At 48.0% G+C, this 16,488-nt stretch overlaps 9 protein-coding genes across 9 annotated transcripts; 5 read left to right on the forward strand and 4 right to left on the reverse strand.

Annotated features, from left to right (window-relative positions):
- Positions 1–511: 511 nt before the first annotated feature.
- On the forward strand, positions 512–2,586 carry LACBIDRAFT_382749 (glycoside hydrolase family 17 protein; the record flags this gene model as incomplete). Its single annotated transcript, XM_001876581.1, has 14 exons — positions 512–595; positions 650–938; positions 989–1,011; positions 1,070–1,135; positions 1,199–1,371; positions 1,420–1,472; positions 1,526–1,665; positions 1,713–1,826; positions 1,879–1,914; positions 1,972–2,034; positions 2,088–2,150; positions 2,202–2,222; positions 2,278–2,327; positions 2,376–2,586. The coding sequence occupies 14 exons, from the start codon at positions 512–514 to the stop codon at positions 2,416–2,418; spliced, it is 1,218 nt and encodes a 405-aa protein (XP_001876616.1). The 3' UTR covers positions 2,419–2,586.
- A 37-nt stretch (positions 2,587–2,623) lies between these two features.
- LACBIDRAFT_311668 (uncharacterized protein) lies at positions 2,624–4,843 on the forward strand (the record flags this gene model as incomplete). The annotated part of the gene is made up of 4 exons (XM_001876582.1): positions 2,624–2,962; positions 3,016–3,457; positions 3,512–3,867; positions 3,923–4,843. The coding sequence occupies 4 exons, from the start codon at positions 2,624–2,626 to the stop codon at positions 4,841–4,843; spliced, it is 2,058 nt and encodes a 685-aa protein (XP_001876617.1).
- A 199-nt stretch (positions 4,844–5,042) lies between these two features.
- LACBIDRAFT_311669 (uncharacterized protein) lies at positions 5,043–6,033 on the reverse strand (the record flags this gene model as incomplete). The annotated part of the gene is made up of 3 exons (XM_001877035.1): positions 5,043–5,053; positions 5,113–5,559; positions 5,610–6,033. 3 exons carry the CDS (start codon positions 6,031–6,033, stop codon positions 5,043–5,045), a joined length of 882 nt encoding a protein of 293 aa, XP_001877070.1.
- An 84-nt stretch (positions 6,034–6,117) lies between these two features.
- Positions 6,118–7,497, forward strand: LACBIDRAFT_311670 (uncharacterized protein; the record flags this gene model as incomplete). Its single annotated transcript, XM_001876583.1, has 5 exons — positions 6,118–6,333; positions 6,381–6,518; positions 6,576–6,959; positions 7,007–7,395; positions 7,446–7,497. The coding sequence occupies 5 exons, from the start codon at positions 6,118–6,120 to the stop codon at positions 7,495–7,497; spliced, it is 1,179 nt and encodes a 392-aa protein (XP_001876618.1).
- A 183-nt stretch (positions 7,498–7,680) lies between these two features.
- On the forward strand, positions 7,681–9,006 carry LACBIDRAFT_311671 (uncharacterized protein; the record flags this gene model as incomplete). The annotated part of the gene is made up of 3 exons (XM_001876584.1): positions 7,681–7,966; positions 8,023–8,132; positions 8,182–9,006. 3 exons carry the CDS (start codon positions 7,681–7,683, stop codon positions 9,004–9,006), a joined length of 1,221 nt encoding a protein of 406 aa, XP_001876619.1.
- Positions 9,007–9,063: 57 nt separating this feature from the next.
- LACBIDRAFT_323553 (uncharacterized protein) lies at positions 9,064–10,198 on the reverse strand (the record flags this gene model as incomplete). Its single annotated transcript, XM_001877036.1, has 4 exons — positions 9,064–9,520; positions 9,576–9,720; positions 9,773–10,036; positions 10,105–10,198. The coding sequence occupies 4 exons, from the start codon at positions 10,196–10,198 to the stop codon at positions 9,064–9,066; spliced, it is 960 nt and encodes a 319-aa protein (XP_001877071.1).
- A 119-nt stretch (positions 10,199–10,317) lies between these two features.
- Positions 10,318–12,663, reverse strand: LACBIDRAFT_188528 (vacuolar sorting protein; the record flags this gene model as incomplete). The annotated part of the gene is made up of 13 exons (XM_001877037.1): positions 12,618–12,663; positions 12,550–12,573; positions 12,447–12,493; positions 12,252–12,386; positions 11,999–12,202; positions 11,703–11,942; positions 11,512–11,652; positions 11,211–11,465; positions 11,121–11,177; positions 10,816–11,070; positions 10,673–10,752; positions 10,495–10,618; positions 10,318–10,437 (listed from the first exon to the last, which is right to left on the reverse strand). The coding sequence occupies exons 1-13, from the start codon at positions 12,637–12,639 to the stop codon at positions 10,318–10,320; spliced, it is 1,704 nt and encodes a 567-aa protein (XP_001877072.1). The 5' UTR covers positions 12,640–12,663.
- A 115-nt stretch (positions 12,664–12,778) lies between these two features.
- On the reverse strand, positions 12,779–14,811 carry LACBIDRAFT_311674 (uncharacterized protein; the record flags this gene model as incomplete). Its single annotated transcript, XM_001877038.1, has 4 exons — positions 12,779–13,336; positions 13,396–13,773; positions 13,824–14,490; positions 14,561–14,811. 4 exons carry the CDS (start codon positions 14,809–14,811, stop codon positions 12,779–12,781), a joined length of 1,854 nt encoding a protein of 617 aa, XP_001877073.1.
- A 141-nt stretch (positions 14,812–14,952) lies between these two features.
- On the forward strand, positions 14,953–16,277 carry LACBIDRAFT_292836 (uncharacterized protein). Its single transcript, XM_001876585.1, has 6 exons — positions 14,953–15,031; positions 15,078–15,117; positions 15,171–15,361; positions 15,408–15,489; positions 15,546–15,890; positions 15,947–16,277. The coding sequence occupies exons 1-6, from the start codon at positions 14,970–14,972 to the stop codon at positions 16,133–16,135; spliced, it is 909 nt and encodes a 302-aa protein (XP_001876620.1). The 5' UTR covers positions 14,953–14,969; the 3' UTR covers positions 16,136–16,277.
- The last annotated feature ends 211 nt before the right edge of the window (positions 16,278–16,488 follow it).

The raw sequence follows: 16,488 nt of genomic DNA on the forward strand, positions 1-16,488 counted from the left end.
TCGCGCAGCCGTGTATGGATTTTCAGAGATTTATGCTTCTCATTTATGATCATTTACAACACGATATAGTGGCATAGTGCAACGTTAACGTCACCAGATCTTCAAACACAGGAACGTGCCTGTGCTTCCCGAGGTGTCTTCTGAAGCTTGGGCGGTTATCGTTACTAGGAATTTATACACCAAGACCTTGGTTGGAAGTGAAGGCTGAGCCCCCATGGTATCAAAAAAACTTTCCAGTCACCAACGATACTTATGATGTCCTCTTAGTGGCCATACCGGTACCAAGGCTATACCACTGTGATGGTGCCAATTTGACGGCAAGTTGCAACGCCAAGCGAAAAGCTTTGCCAAGCCTTCCATGTCTTGTGCACACTGCATTGCGGCCAAGACGCTGTTGTTGGATCGCCGTGCTACCCTTATTAAGGTACCTAACAACCTCAACCCCCCCCATTAATCTTCTCTTTGCCTGTGTGTTTTCTTTATATTCCCGTTTTCTTACCCTCCCTGTATAATGTCCGACACTCATTATCAGTCGTTGGGTATGTCCAACGCTTTGGAGAAGCAAAGAGCCAGGTCAAAGCGATCCAAATTGATTGTGCGTTTCTTCTCGTCCTTGTTCATTTCCCGGACTATTCAAAGCTTGCTATAGGTAATTGGGGCTGTTGTCGGCCTAATCGTGTTGATCGCTATAGGTGTGGTTGTTGGGGTAGTCGTAACCAAGAACAACAGCAGCAACAACGCTGGGGGTACGAAATCGTCCTCAAGCGCTGGCGGCAATAGTACTTCTGGCGGTAGCAGTACCTCTGGCGGCACCTCAACTACTAAAGGCAACGATCCGAGCAATTTTACCAAGGATCCAAACCTTCATAAATCGTTCTATGGCATGGCGTACACTCCAGAAGGCGCTCTTGTGGAGTTTGGGTGCACCAATACACTAGGTAGTTTTTTATGCTTATACCTTCCACAAGCTTTATTGACGCATTTTTAGCGGGCGTCATTAAAGATATTCAAGTACCTCCCATCATGCGTTTGTATGCATCCGCGGAAACTGACACACCCTTTTGAATAGCTTCTCTCTCAACTCACAACACGCATCCGTCTTTACGGCGCTGACTGCAACCAAACTGCGCAAGTGGTGAGTTTCCACCTAATGACCCCTTCGATGATTGCATTGTGTGACAACCCCTCCCTGTTTTAGCTAGAAGCTATAAAGCAAACAAAAGTTGACATGGAAGTATTTGTTGGCAACTACGTCGTACCTTCGGACACGCCTGGATACCAAAGGCAACGGGACGCGATACATGATGCAATCGCGACATACGGGACAGACCACGTCGCAGGGATTACGGTTGGCAATGAATTCATGCTTAAGTAGGCAATACCCTTGTTTATTATGGATTCATTCAATTTATTTCCCAGCTATCTCACGGACCATGGATCGCAAGACCCCAACAGCTCCGTGGGCAATGAAGGTTCTTAAATTCCTGTCTCCCGCCACCAACCATCAGTAACTTACTGATCTTAGGGGCCGCCATCCTTATTGCGGACATCAACGATACCAAGAGTGGGTTGAGTTCGATGAAACTTTCCAAAACCGTTGCCATTGGTAATTCGGACGCGGGAAGCTACTTCAATAATCAAGTCTTATCTGCGGTTGATTATGGGGTACGCTGCACTTTTCTTGTTCGTTGAGGTGACTCATCCTTGGACAGATGTCGAACGTGCACGCCTGGTTCGCGAATACTACCGCAGAGGCAGCTGCGGCCTGGGTGATGACGTTTTTCGATGAGACAAATGTCCAACCTGCATCACTTTTGCCCAACAAGGTTGGAAACCACTTCTTTGTGGCTACATTCAACGCTAACTTTGTTGTAACAGCCCAAAATGTACATTGCCGAAACCGGGTGGCCTACGGTATGTTAATCCCTACATTCTACTGGGTGTTACTAATATGCTCATCTGTGTTTTTAGAAATCTTCAGACGCAGGAAATGCAAGTAACGGCGCCGCAACTGCTTCCATTAAGAACTTGCAGGTAATGTCGGCTTCCTGTCGTTCTAGTTTATTAATACTGATATGAGAGATAAGACCTTCCTTGATACATTTGTGTGCCAGGCAAACAAAGCTAACATTGGTTACTTCTTCTTTGAGGTATGTTTCTGTGTATAGCGAGATATGTTTCAACTCACTCTTTTACATCAGGGTTTTGATGAGGAGTGGAAGGTATGATTTAATGCGCTGCTCTTCAAATCTTATGACTAACGAGGATCAATTAAAGGATATCAAGTTCGGAGGTGTCGAAGGCTGGTGGGGTTTGTTCAACAAGGAGTGAGTGGAATTTCATGAAAAGCATATGTGTACTTATATGTTGTCCAGCCGAACCCTCAAAGACTTGAAAATTCCCAACTGCCCTCTGTGACGAAACTCGTTTCCTCCTCAGTTCCTTGCACGAACTTTTACGAACTTGTTTTATCTATATCCTCGGACACTCTTTAGTATCATACACCAGTCGTATATCATATTACTTATCATTCATTCCTTTTGATACTTTAGTAGGTGATGGCATTACATAAACCTCGGTATCACTGGTGCCATCTCTTGAACCGAAAAAGTGACTGTTACTTATGTTTGATCCTCTCAGTTCCACTGCTGCTGCCTTTGGTGGCCAGGACGTCGCTGATACCCTTCCTTGGCCCTCTACTCCCCATCCTCCTGGTTCTCCAATTCCCAATCTCCGACGGGCAGTATCCCCACGTCCCAAAACTCCTGACGTGGGTCCTTCCCCTGGTCTCTACGGAAAGGAACCGCAGATATATGGTCAACCAGAAGCAGGTCTTATATCTCCGCGAGAGCTTGTCGGATCTAATGGGGTGGGGTACGAGAAGCCAGGACCCTATCTTCGCGTGAGGATTACTGGGTTGGACAGGAACCGGAGGGACATTCTAGTCAAGCTAGATGCTCAGGTATCTCATATTTAGTGTCTCATGTTGTCGATATCCCATTAAAATACTGATAGACCAATTTATCCAACTTCACTGGAACTACGTACCGGAACGTGTCGCGCTCGTATCTCGAATTCCAACAATTCTATGAGACTCTTGTGCAGAGCAATCCACAGACCATAATTCCAGCCCTACCCTTGGCCCAGACCTCCGCTCCAACTGACGAGGAAGATGATAGACTGGTAAAGATTATGCTGCAACGATGGATCACCAGAGTATCCGAAGATTCTATCCTCATTCAAGACGAAGATCTTCGCTCGTTCATTGAGAGTGATTTCGGCTATCAACCTACCCCTCGTACCCGAAAAAAAACCATATCAAGCTTTGGTCTCATGCGCCGCGGAGTTCCTGATGAAGATGAAGAACTTCAACGGGCGCGGTTTGAGCTGACAAAGTTAGAGGGTCAGTTCTTCGAAACAGCCAAAGCTGTTGACAAGCTAGCGCTAACACGGAAAAGTAAGACCGCCTTTTGACTCTTCTCGTTATAATGCCTCATTAATGACTCTACAGCATTGGCTACTGCCCACGCCGAAATGGGAAATAAACTCATCAATGTTGCTACGACTGAGGCTCACCCTCCGCTCGGGAACGCTTTGCGTAAAATTGGCCGGACATGGCATAGTCTTGCAGATTTGGATCACGCCCAATCCATAAGTGAATGCGTCATCCTTGGTGACTCTCTCGGTTACCAGGGAATGAATGCCCGTTCTGCCAAGGAAACGTTGCAAATGCGCACGGGTGTTCTCGAAGAGTATCAGGCGGCTGTAAAGACAACTATCTCTAAGAGAAGACAAATTGAGCGCTTGAAGGCCAGTTCTAATATCCGACCTGACCGGGTAGACGAAGCGCTGGAAGACATGGAAGAGGTCTGTTCGTTTACATTTTCTGCCCGTTTTTCCCCCTCAAGTATCATTCTGGCAGGCAAACAAGTATGAACAGGTCCTCGCTAAACGCGCGGAGGGAATCTCTCAGAATCTGCATCAAGCGCTTCAAATACATAATCGATACGCTAACGACGATATTACGACGGCGTTGATCGAACATACTCGGTCATCGATCATGTACGAGAGGCAGTTGCTTCGCGAGTTGGAATCCCTTAGAGGAGATATTAGCAATGCCGCAAAGAAAAACGTTGTTGCTGTAGACGCGGTGCCCAAGCCCTCCATCGTTCCACCTCTCGAAGATTTTTCGGACCATCCTGCTTCTCAACCTGCCCCATCTGCACCCTTGGTAAACGGATTTCATCGACATCAACCTCATCTTCGGACACCACCGCATACCGCTGCACCGTCATCGCAGGGCTTTACGCCCCACCTCCCTCCGCCGCAGGTCGCGTATCAGAAAAATCAGCCATTACCAGCGTCTTCTGATCAGCCATTCACTCCCCACCTATCACACTTCAGGGGTCTCCCACCTCAATCCCCAGGTGCTGGCCCATCGACCCCAACATCTAGCCAATTTTCATCCTCCACGTCAGCTGTGGTTGAGCCACCACTGGGGGGTCGGTTTGTTGATGGTACAAAGTCAATGTTCATCAAGCCCACGTTTTCGACTCTTGCATCCTCTTCCCCTGCGTCATCGTCAACTGCAGGCCTTTCAGGTTCACCTTCGAGGCCGCAGCTCGATCCCCTTCGAAGCGATGCCTACAACGGGCAGTCTGTGCCTTCCCCATTGCATGATTCGGCGCCGAGAGGCCTTAACAGCCACCCAACTCTTCATCAGGACACTGATCCTTTGGCTCAGATCAAGCCACACCAGATGGCAAGTTCTGTGCGAGTGCAACCCACAAGACCACGATTAGATCCACGTGAGGCAGCTAGCAAATTGGCGAATATGTTTTGAGCTAAATACCCCTGACTATCCTGCCAATATATGCATCACTCAATATCATGATCCCTGTGAATACGATACCGAGGTGGAAGTCCCTACTAAATAGTTGTCTACCAGTGATTTACACGTCCTATTGCCGCTCAATTTGTGAAGTACTCCAGATTCATATGTTGAGCGGGAGAATGCCAAATTTTCTGTCGATTTACATGCATCACGGTCCCGCTTCATATTTAGAACGTTCAGTGAGTTGTGGTGATTGCGTAAGGCAAAGAAAAACTTACCAGTCACGTTTGCGAGTGCGTCCAATATGTTTTTTACGATCCCCTTGAATATCTTTGCGGATGGGGTCGCATTGTACCGTCTCAAGAGGGGGAATGACTCCTGATTGTCACTCAATACGTCGGGGACGTCACTCTCAGCATCTAACAGACCAACAAGCTCTGTATCGACGGGCAGGCTTCCAAGGAATCGAAGATTCTCTTTACGAGCCATTTCTTCCCCCCCTCCAACCGAAAAGACGTTGCTAATTTCGCCACAGCAAGGGCATACGTATCCGCTCATGTTTTCAATAAGGCCAAGCACAGGGAGATTGACTGCACGGGTAAAGGAAACACATTTGATTGCGTCCATGAGGGCAACTGCTTGCGGTGTTGTCACGACTACTGCAGATAACCGTGAATGTAGTCCAGCTAGATGTTCCATGAGGGACAAATGTTCATCAGAAGTACCTAGAAATCCATCAATTGGAGGGAACGTAGAAAGAAAGTGATTGACACACCTGGGGGTGTGTCGATAATGAGATAATCGAGGTCTCCCCAGCGGACATCGCTGAGGAATTGCCTGATCATGCCATTCTTTTTGGGCCCTCTCCACACAACAGAGTCGCCTTTGTTTTTTAGAAGAAAGCCAACGCTCATAGATGCAAGTCTGGTGGTAGCACCATCAGCGTAGACAGGGACCCATCCTGAGGTGCTCTGGTGTACTCCATGGTCATTGACTCCCAGCATGCGAGGTATGGAGGGCCCTGTCAGATCGACATCTAGGATGCCCACTCTTGTGGTTGGAGATGAATCGTAGAGGCTTAGTGCGAGCTGTGTTGTAACGGATGATTTACCAACGCCACCTTTGCCAGAGAGCACAAGGATAATGTTTTTCACAGAGAGAAGGCGTCTTGTTACTTGGGATTGCTCCTGAGGATCCATGAAAACAAGATGAGTAATGAATTCTAAGTGACTTTACCCAAGAACTTTATTCAAGAACTTTACCTCTTTGACTTCACCAACCTCATGTCAGACGCAGACTCTCCCAAAGCAAGCTCGACAGAACCTCCCGAGACGACGCCGAGCTCTCCACCTTCAATCAATCGAGAAGAGTTGATGTCTAGAGCCCGTTCTTTCCTTCATTCTCCTCAAATACAACACGAGGATGCCAATTCGAAGCATAGATTTCTTGCTGAGAAGGGCTTGACGGACTCCGAGATAGATGTTCTTTTGCGCGAACTTGTATGTCTGTAAACCCTGTAAGTGCTCAAACTAACCTGCTGCCGCAGCCCCAACAAGCACCCGTAATTCCTCCTCGAACATACCCGCAGCCCCCTCCGTCTAATTTGCCTAATCTCTTGCTTGGCATCTGCCGCCTCTTCTCCTGGTTAGCGGGAGGCTCCGCTGCGCTCATCTTCATCTACTACGTCCGTCCGTTTTGGCAGAATAACGCTCACATCTGGCTCATACGCAAAACCTTATAGCGCTTCCTACTACCCCGTATCACACAATCCTTCATGGCTCGGCAATCTCTCAAGGCACATCATCTTTCGCTACTTAGAAATCTGACAACATCCCTCGCTGGTCTCAAGGAAACCCAGTCCGAGTCCTTGTCCGTCCTCCCTCGGCTTTCACTATACCGGGAACCGGCAAGCTTTGCTGCATGTCACTCAGTTACCGAAGTCTTGGCGACAATGGGAGAAAAAAGTCCTAGTTTCAGAGATATTCCCTCTGTGACTCTTTTACGTTGTGCTATTGAAGACTTAAATAATGACGGAAGGATTGACGAAACGACGACAGAGGCAATTTTCCGATATCTACAGGAACGGACTCCTCAGTTGTTCGCGGAAGAGCGTTTAGGGTTCGAGGTACGGATCCCACCAACCATTCTGTTCCTTGCCTTATGTCGAAGCAGCGGGAACTTTGGGAAACTCTCTCCACTTGCCCGCTATTTAGCAGAATTCCTGTTCAATCGTCACGCTCAGTTTCCCCGCAGGAGAATGAGGGTGTCGAAGCAACGATTCGGTGGACGTACACGCCCCCGAAACCCACAGACCCGTCCCCTCTCCTCAAGTCTCTTGACGGATTGGCATCCTCCCTACCCGGAGGCGTCAAGTTGCGAACGAGCGCGTTCCAGCACACCCTCGAGTCTGTTTCTGACTTGACAGGATACCTCAGCACTCAAGTATATCTTCCGTATCGTCCACCACCAGGTATGGGTCTCCACAATAGCGGGAATTTGAGCCCTGCGGAAGAGGACCTTAGAAGAGAGATTCGTGCACTCAAAGGCTTAGTACTTAATAGGTATGTTGCAGCCGCCTCTATACAGTTCCATAAAACTCATTCAAGGATAGGCGGTCGTTTATGCCATCTATTCCCAGACCTACATCGCAGAATATTAGTTGAGTAGTATAGCAATCAATTAGGGAATCTGGCTTCCACGATTGATTGACATAAGAGGATGATGTTGAAAGGTCGGTATCGATTAGGGGTTAAATCACTTCGTTGTGGAAGAACGTAGCTGTCAAAACTCCGAAGAGCCGCTGGTTCGATTCCAGCTACCGACACTTTTTATCACCGCATTTGTATATGACTTGCTACCGTCGACTCATTCAGATTGCAAACGTCTTTGGTCGGCGCAGAACCATGTCCTCCTCAAGTGCATCTCGACAGTCTCCCATCGGCTCCCTAAGTGCAACCTTTCTTGGAACGGCCTCCGCTCAACCTTCTTCCACCAGAAATCACTCAGCCCTTGCCCTCCGGGTTGGTGGGGATGTGTGGTTATTCGACTGTGGCGAAGCCACTCAGCACCAGATACAAAAGAGCAATGTAAAAATGGGCAAGATCGAGAAGATATTCGTCACACACACGCATGGTAAAATATCCAAGGACGCGATCGTAAGTATTCAGCTCACCCCCCTAACCACTTAGGCGATCACATTTTTGGATTGATTCCATTGCTTGCAAGCTGCTTAAACGGCGCAGGAGGCGCCGCGGACGGAGCTGAGGACGCCAGAGCCCAAGCAGACACGACTATCCCGGTTCGTCTTTTCACTCAGTCTCTGGCGATCCTTCTAACTGGTGTATCAGCCCTTGGAAATTTACGGACCCGCTGGGACTCGCGGCTATGTACGTAGCGGTCTCAAGTATACGCACAGCCTCCTTGGAAAGCGCTACGTCGTACATGAGCTGCGTTTCCCGTCAGATCCACAAGAGGAGGAAGTCTTTCCACTCGGGAACGCAGAATCCCCTCACGGCCAAGACATTCCCCAAGTTGATGGCTGCTGGAGAAATATCTTTACGGACAGTACGATCTCAGTATCTGCAGCGCCCATTAAGCATTCTGTTTCTTGTGTTGGCTTTGTGGTGACAGAGGCTCCAATACCCGGGAAGATCGATCCAAAGAAATACATTCCTGACATCAAACGCACCAACACGCCCATTTCTGTGATGCGTCAGCTCCAGCAAGGCGAAAGTGTCCAGCTTGGAGACGGTACAATCTTACACGGACCACCACGAAGAAAAGGAAGAAAAGTTGTCATCTTGGGTGATACTTACGATCCGTCTCCCATCATACCCCTTGCCGAGGATGCGGATTTGCTTATTCACGAAGCAACTAATGCGCATCTACCTGGGATTGATCCAAACACGAAGGAAATAGATACATATGCATCCGTCGAAGAACGAGCAAAGTCAAGAGGACACTCGACGCCTCAGATGGCTGGCGCTTTCGCCAAACGCGTACGGGCACGAAAACTGGTTCTAAATCATTTTTCTGCACGGTACCCTGGGGATGAAACAGAGGAGGCCAATAAAATAATGGACGCGATCGTAGAACTTGCAGCCAAAGAGTTTGGCAGCAGCGTGACGTGCGCCAAAGATTTCATGAGCGTCGATGTCGTATCCAATGATTAAAGGCTAGATAGGTGATTAAAAACCGAGATGTAATACGGACCAGTATAGACCTTGTTCTCAGTCATCGGGCGGCTCGGATAATTCGCTGCTGGCATCACTCGCTTCACCCTCTTCCAGTTCCTCCCTCAACTTTTTTCTACCTTTCTCCCGCGGATCCTCTTCTACTTCTCCCATTTCAATGTCGTCCTCCACGATCCCTTCCCCGACTGCTGGATCTGACACCGACTCAAGGGACTGTTTCTCATCTCCCTCCCTACTCTCTTCGACCTTACCGGCCGAGTTTGAAATCTCCACCTCTTCAACGAAACCATCCGTAACGATTGCGTCTAGGCCTTCTGGTGCAGGAGTTGCAGGTAGGGATTCTGTGGTAGCTTGCTCTTTCCCCATAAATCGTAGTGATGATAATTCAGCAATGATCCCATCCAAAGCAGATTTGTGCCCTTGTAGGGTCCGGTTTTGTGTTTCATGCTCTGCACGAATGGCTGCCATGTCGTTCTCCAGAGATTGTATCGTTCTTCATCAAGTAGTCAGTACTTGTTTTTATCAGCCAAAGCACTTAACAAACTTACTGTTCCAATTCTTCTCTACTCGGTATGGTGTTCACCTTTTCCGTTACAGAGTCGTATTCTATTTTCCGCCGTCTGGCCATTTGAGCATGCTCCAGTGCAATCTTCAACTCCTCTATCTGCCCTTTCAGTGTTTCGTGTTCGTTATCTATGAGATTAATGATGTAGGAGGGACGAGGCCTCAGTGGAGGTGGACACACCAATTCTTTCCCGTTCTCTCTGGTACTCATCGACCTGCCTAGCTTCCGCCTCACAAATCATGGCACTTTTTTTGAGAGACAATTGGAACGTCGCTAGTTCTACGAGGAAAGCCTCTCGTGCATCGTCTACAGAGCTGGCAGTAGGGAATCCATTGGAACCAGGGACTATTGGTGGATGGGAAAGGGAGATGTAGTTGTGAAACTTCTTGATCACACGACGAAGGGGCCGTTCGTCGTTCGTTATGCGAGCGAGAATGATATGGTCTGTAAAGAGTGTTCTATTAGTCTCAGTTCAGCTACGACACAGATGGTGAAGACAAGAGGACGGTTACCTTCTTCCTCTGCACCAAGAGGTGGTATTGGAACCGTCTGGACTGTTGGCGCCTTTGCATTTTGAGAGGCGGTGGGAACCCCGGGCACGGCCATGTTGTAAGGTAGAGGAATGTTTGTCGACTACTATTGTGACTCTGCGATAACCTAATTCGGACTGTCACTTTTACAGTGGTATTTAATTGGAGGGTATATAAGTATCGATGTACTATCACTTATCGCCTCTGTCGCGACTGACCCACGGAGACGACCTTCCTTCGCGCTTCCTCCCCCAAGTAAGACCAGTACGCAATCTCTTGCTGTAATTTTAGATGTGCTGTGTGTTGCGTGCCTTCCTACAAACCATCCGAACTCAGTCAATGAATATTACAGCCATGTTGTAGAAAACATACACTCAAGCCCTGTAAAAGAATCTCGTAAATCGCTGTTTGCGCTGTGGCTTTTGCGACCGTATCGCTGATACGGTCGGTGTGTCGCGTAACGAGTTTCACGAGTTCTTGTCGCAGTCGAAGCAAACTGTGGGGAGAATATTATATTGAACAAGACAAGTACCCAAGTTACCATACTTACTTGGAGAAGATCATGGTCTCCTCCTCGTGAATTGTCAAGAACACGAAAGAGTTGAAGAACACGACATATCGCTTGCAGATCTTTCAAGACATCAGTTAGTCAAACGATTGATTTGGGCTTTTGGAGCTCGCCTTTGCAATAACAACATCCGTCGTTGTTGAGGTTCGACCGAAATATCCGTAGTTGGTGCCTTCCGCCAACTTTTTGAGGGCCTCAATGTGTTCTGTCATGGCTTTCTGAAAGACAGGCCACATCTGCAATCGTAAACCGAAGATAAAGGTCTCTGCTGGAGCGCAGCGACGCTTTTGCACTTCTGTACCCACATCCTCAGTCAGTCGAATCATAGTCAGGAGGGGGGTGGCTGGTGGCAAGGGCTCCAGAATGGAGCGGATAAATGCCTTCGGCTAGACTTGAGTTCAAGGCGTAGAATAGAAGTACGTAGACTTACTTGACAATACTCCAAAACTGGGTCCACTACCTGTTTCCAAATTGCGTCCATGTCAGCCTGCTCTTCCTTGGTCGATATCATTGGTGTAACAAAGCCGCCCAAGCCAGGGGTGAGGGATTGACGCTTACTCCCGTACTCAGACCCATAGTTGGATCTTGTATCGGTAAATGTGCCTCTGTCCGGAGATGCCGGTGTCAGCGTGGAATTGTTCAACTCGGCCGTATGAGGGGAGGGCGGGAATAACGGTTCTACAGCAAAAAACGTAGAAACAAACGTGTATTCCGCAGTTGCATTGTCCATGAATACGAGAAGAAGAGATCGAAGTAGCGCTTCGACAGGCTCTTTCTGCTCTATGCATGAGTAAGTGTGTTTAACAATTCAAAGGACTCACATGAGCCTTGTCGTCTGCCATATACGCCAGTGTCGCGCCCGGTCCATCAATCTTCGCATGCTGTAGTCTTCCAAGGTCGGTCGAAATATCCTTTTCATTCTCACTAGTAACGATGGTTTCGAACTTTTCAAGAGAGCGAGCCTATACACCGATTAACATGTAAATAGATAAATTTGGACGACAGCATGTACCTTGATCCAACCCAGACTTCGAACATATCGTCGAAAACCTGTCTCATAATATGTGCGAGCTGCGCCCACATACGCACGCTGGAGCTCATGCGCAACGTTAGGCGCTTGACGTTGCAGGAATGCAAAGAGCGGCTGGTACTTGAGAAGAATCGACGTCTGAATGACCTGCATATTGGTGGTAACGCTGCTTCTGATGGGCTGGAAAAGGGTATGGAAGAAAGCTCGTATTTTTGTGGCAGCCTAAAAACAAGCAAGGTGTTGGTGAACTTCGTTCGGCTCCATGAAAGTAAGCGTACGACGATTCTCAGACCCTCAGTAACCTCTCCAAGATCGCGCGCAGCCTTAACGCGCGCTCTAGCCTTCGACGAGTTCAATCGTCTCTCAAGTTCGTCGATAGCTTCGATCCAGGGTTCTCCCACATTTGAGTCAAGAATTAGGGTGGCAAGTGAGGGAGAGACCGTGATGTCAGACAGAAGGTTTGAAAGAGGTTTCTCGATTTTCTGCCGAGGGTGAGTAGAATGATTCAAGAAGGTCGTTAAAAGTACATACCCGTCTGCTCTTCAGCCTACCGTCAATATCCTTACTCCGGTCTTGCAACTCAGAAATTTGACCAGCGACAGCGGTGAGATCCTTCTGAAAGGTAGAGAGGAACGATTCCAGGGAGTCGAGCAATGTTACACTCGTCTGAAGAGTTGTAGTTGTGAATACTGCCGCCCAGAGTGATATGGGTGGAAGACAACATGCCTCTACTTGGTCGTGAAGCTCAACAAATTCTTTAGCCCGCCCTCGATCTTATGAAGTTGAATTGTAAACATATGAGGGGAAGGAAAGGATGTGAGGAACGAACAAAAGTCCCTTGCCTGCGTTTTGACTGTGGAGGTTGGCATTGGGAAAGATAGACATTTGAATGCTCACTGGCTGATTCTGAACTCATCATAGAACGAGCGCAATTCAGAAAGAGATTACAATGGCATCCAAAGGGGCACGAAATGAGCAGCCACCAGGCAACTGAAGCAGAAGTTTGAGGTCAGTTCCGAAGAACAGAGTCCGGCAATCAAAATTGTATGTATCATCTCTTACGCCAGTGCAAAATTAAGTGAAGAACTACTACTCGTGTAAAGCTGTTGATGCATGGCGAGGTTATGGACGTGTGAGCCGAAGGTCTGCATGTCTCCCTCAACCTCACTTTCATGGCCAAGCAAATCAAATCGATTCCAGTCAAAGCCCTCAGGGTCAATGACAAGGTTCTTCAACGCTTCATGCAAGTCGGGGTGCTTGACCTGAGCGGAATGAATCCAACGCCGACTGATCATCCAAGTCGCTACACCCTTTGGTGGAAGGTGAAATCCCTCTTTTGTTGGTCCAACGAAACGCTCCTTCTTGCCAACCCCTCGCTTGGGTTTTGAACTTTTGTCATTTTGTTCCTCTTCATCGAGAATATGGTAAAACCGCAATAGTCGTGTGCTCCGCCAGGCATATCCATGCGTCCGTAACAAGAGAGAAGGTGTCCCCGAAGGATCTTGTTCGACATCTGATTCCTCCGACGACATGCATTCTATCTGAAGAGCACCATCGAACGTCACATGCTCGAGGGTCGGGAGCTTCATACGAGCTTCTGCACGATTATTCAATTTCTGTTGGTTTTCGACAGATAAGTGCTTCGAGTACACAACCTGACATTCGCAACACGCACGACTTTCCGCCGAGACACATGTCTTGATTTTCGAGCCTTAGCATCCTCGCGGTTCTTCTGGTTTAAAGCAGTTAATGTATCTCTTTGCGCCCTGAACTTCTGCCTGAACGTTGTAAAACATTGCTCAAACACTGTTTCCAATGTCTTTTTGTTAAAATCTTTGGTAGAAACGTGTTTATAACGACCGCGTTCGTCCTTGATGTCAGCAATTATACGGGCTTTCATGCGCGCGTTGTGAACGGATTGCTTCGTCGTCTTATCCCATACAAACCGTACAGGATCGGAATCGACGAGAACGACGCCCTCTGTGTGGGAGTCTGGTAGATCCTTGTCGGTCTCCAGTTGCATCAACCTTAGAAAATGTGCCCGCATTGCATGCTGTTAAAGTTAACCTCAAGATACAGGAAAGTCGAGAGGGATGTCCTTACATTGATGGTAAGACATCGCTTGTCATGGTGGTTGATGCGCCTCTGTGGTCGGCTCTGACTTTGTCCCGAAGATTCTGAACTGCTACTATCGGTAGAGCCGGATAACTCAGAATTTTGACGTTTTCTGCTTTTACGACGCGAGGTGTTATTCTCAGGAAATTGGCGGGAAGCCTCCACAAGTGTTAACTGGGGCGATGGTGTCGGAGTGATGGATTGTGACGAAGGAACAAATTCTTGTGGGTGGCGATCCTGGGTCGTTTCAAACTGATGAGCGTGATAATAACTTGGTTGGGCAGACAGGGGATCGCTTGACGATCCTTGAACGAATACTTGGTTTGCGTGCGTCGCGGTTTGCAGAACAGGGGACACTGGCGACACTGGTTGATGAGATCGTTGCTCAGATGAAACGGGTGACGTGCAGTGAGATGTAAGAACGCCAGATCTCTGAGAATTCCGGAGGTCCTTGATATTGGAACGAAATAATTCCATCTCCTGCCGCATGTCAAAGAGCTCTCGTTCCGTCTGAGCTTGTCGCTGAGCGTATTTGGCCTCTTGCTCTTGCTCCCAGGCCAACCTCCGCTTGCGTTCGATCTCTTGAGCTTCCCGCGTGGAGGAGACCATTCTGAATAATTCTTGGATCACATGCCCACCTTCTCCTGGCCCAGACCTAGAAGAAAATGGCTGTCTTTTACAAAGGGATCAATAAAAATACCTGGCTCCAACGATGAGATGCTCACAAAGGCTGAGGAGGATTTATTACAGGCTCAGAAACGGCAAGCTCTAGTTCGCTTCTATGTGGAACGAAGGTCTGGGGGAAATGAGCAGGTTGAACTGCACTGTGAAATGGATGTTGTTGGGGTGAATATGATTGAATTGGAGACTGAAGATGGGTTGGGTATTGAATTGTAGGAGTTAAATATTCAGGTATTGGCCGTGGCCGTTGTGCAGCATACGGATTGAGAGCATCGGACAATTCGCTGGTGGTCATAGTGGCATTATGTACAGTAGCCAAGAATAGCTAAAAACTTGTGTCACTCAGAGGCTACAGGAAAGCAAAACAAAACAAAGCGCACGCTCTCGACGCGTCAGCATTGAGCAACACCGTCCTCATTAACTACTATCATGGATCCCGAATTCGAGCAATTAATGATGGCTCAGCAAGGAAGAGGACCAGCAATGCCTCGCGGTGACGGGACAACTCCCGACAAGTAGGTTTTTTAACCCTTTTATTCCAATGTCTAATCGTTCCAACAGTGGTGAAGTCATACACATCTCCTCCTTGGCTCTGCTCAAGGTTCTTTTGCTCCGTTACTTTTCGCAACAAATTTTTTTGACACCTGCATTTAGATGCTCAAACACGGGCGCGCGGGTGTGCCCATGGAGGTCATGGGTCTTATGCTTGGAGAATTTGTCGACGAATACACTGTCCAAGTGATTGATGTCTTTGCGATGCCCCAGTCTGGCACTACCGTTACCGTCGAATCTGTTGATCATGTCTTTCAAACAAAAATGGTCGAAATGTTGAAACAGACGGGGCGGTACGCGCTCTCAACTCAAGAATGACCGGACCTAATCCTTTTTCAGGCCGGAAATGGTCGTAGGATGGTATCACTCACATCCAGGTTTTGGATGTTGGTTGTCAAGTGTCGATATCAACACCCAGCAGGAATGTCTCTCATAAAATTATTCCAAATGGTTGTCCTGATATTCGCCGCCTTTTAGTCCTTTGAATCGCTCAATTCAAGATCTGTTGCAGTTGTCATTGACCCGATTCAATCTGTGAAAGGAAAGGTGGTTATTGATGCTTTTCGTCTCATCAATCCGCATTCCGTCATCTCGGGCAAAGAGCCTCGACAGACGACCTCAAATATTGGACATATCAATAAACCTTCAATACAGGCACTCATTCATGGCCTAAATCGCCACTACTACTCCATCGCCGTAAACTACCGCAAGACAGAGCTCGAACAGTCGATGCTTATGAATTTACACAAGAGAAATTGGACGGAAGGGCTGAAATTGCGTGACTTCAATCTTCACAAAGAGGGGAACGAACAGGCGATCAAGGTGACGACGTTCTTCCCTAAATAAACTAATTCTGATGCATCATCAATCTCTTAAAGTCCATGTTAGCGCTCTCGGCAGCATATAACAAATCTGTCCAAGAAGAAACGACGTTGACCCCTGAGCAGCTCAAAACAAGGCATGTGGGAAAGCAGGATCCAAAACGACATCTGGAGGATGCTGTTGAGAAAGCTATGGGGGATCAAATAGTGCAGAACCTTGGGACAATGTTATTGGCGGAGTTGTGAGTGTATAATATGGGGCCTGCTCTTCGCATCGCTAGAGATGAACTTGAGAGGGACCAAGCTACCAAGGTCCAAAGCGAAACATCATCAGGGAACGTATCTCGAACCTCTAAGTATCGTACCGTTCATTCAAGTCGGAACTGTGTCCCCTCATTTTCGAGACCTATAATTGAGATCTCGTAATTTCCGGCTCTAGAATAGTTGGATGCCAGCCTATGCCCATGGGATCTTTACACACCAAAGCTACTATCTACCCCTGGTCACCTGTCGCCACGCCTTATCGATAAAGCCCTGTGGCGCCTGCATAGGGGAACATATGACTGATGAAGTTACCGGATCTAATACAGCGAACAATC

This window comes from Laccaria bicolor, genomic scaffold (genome assembly GCF_000143565.1).
Source record: "Laccaria bicolor S238N-H82 LACBIscaffold_4 genomic scaffold, whole genome shotgun sequence".
NCBI lineage: Eukaryota > Fungi > Basidiomycota > Agaricomycetes > Agaricales > Hydnangiaceae > Laccaria > Laccaria bicolor.

Excerpts from the sequence above, each read along its gene's own strand:
- LACBIDRAFT_292836 (XM_001876585.1), top strand. The coding sequence starts at position 14,970 with ATGATGGCTCAGCAAGGAAGAGGACCAGCAATGCCTCGCGGTGACGGG. Across the intron at positions 15,362-15,407 it reads ATGTTGAAACAGACGGGGCG|GCCGGAAATGGTCGTAGGAT; the intron begins GTACGCGCTCTC and ends ATCCTTTTTCAG. Across the intron at positions 15,891-15,946 it reads GGAACGAACAGGCGATCAAG|TCCATGTTAGCGCTCTCGGC; the intron begins GTGACGACGTTC and ends AATCTCTTAAAG.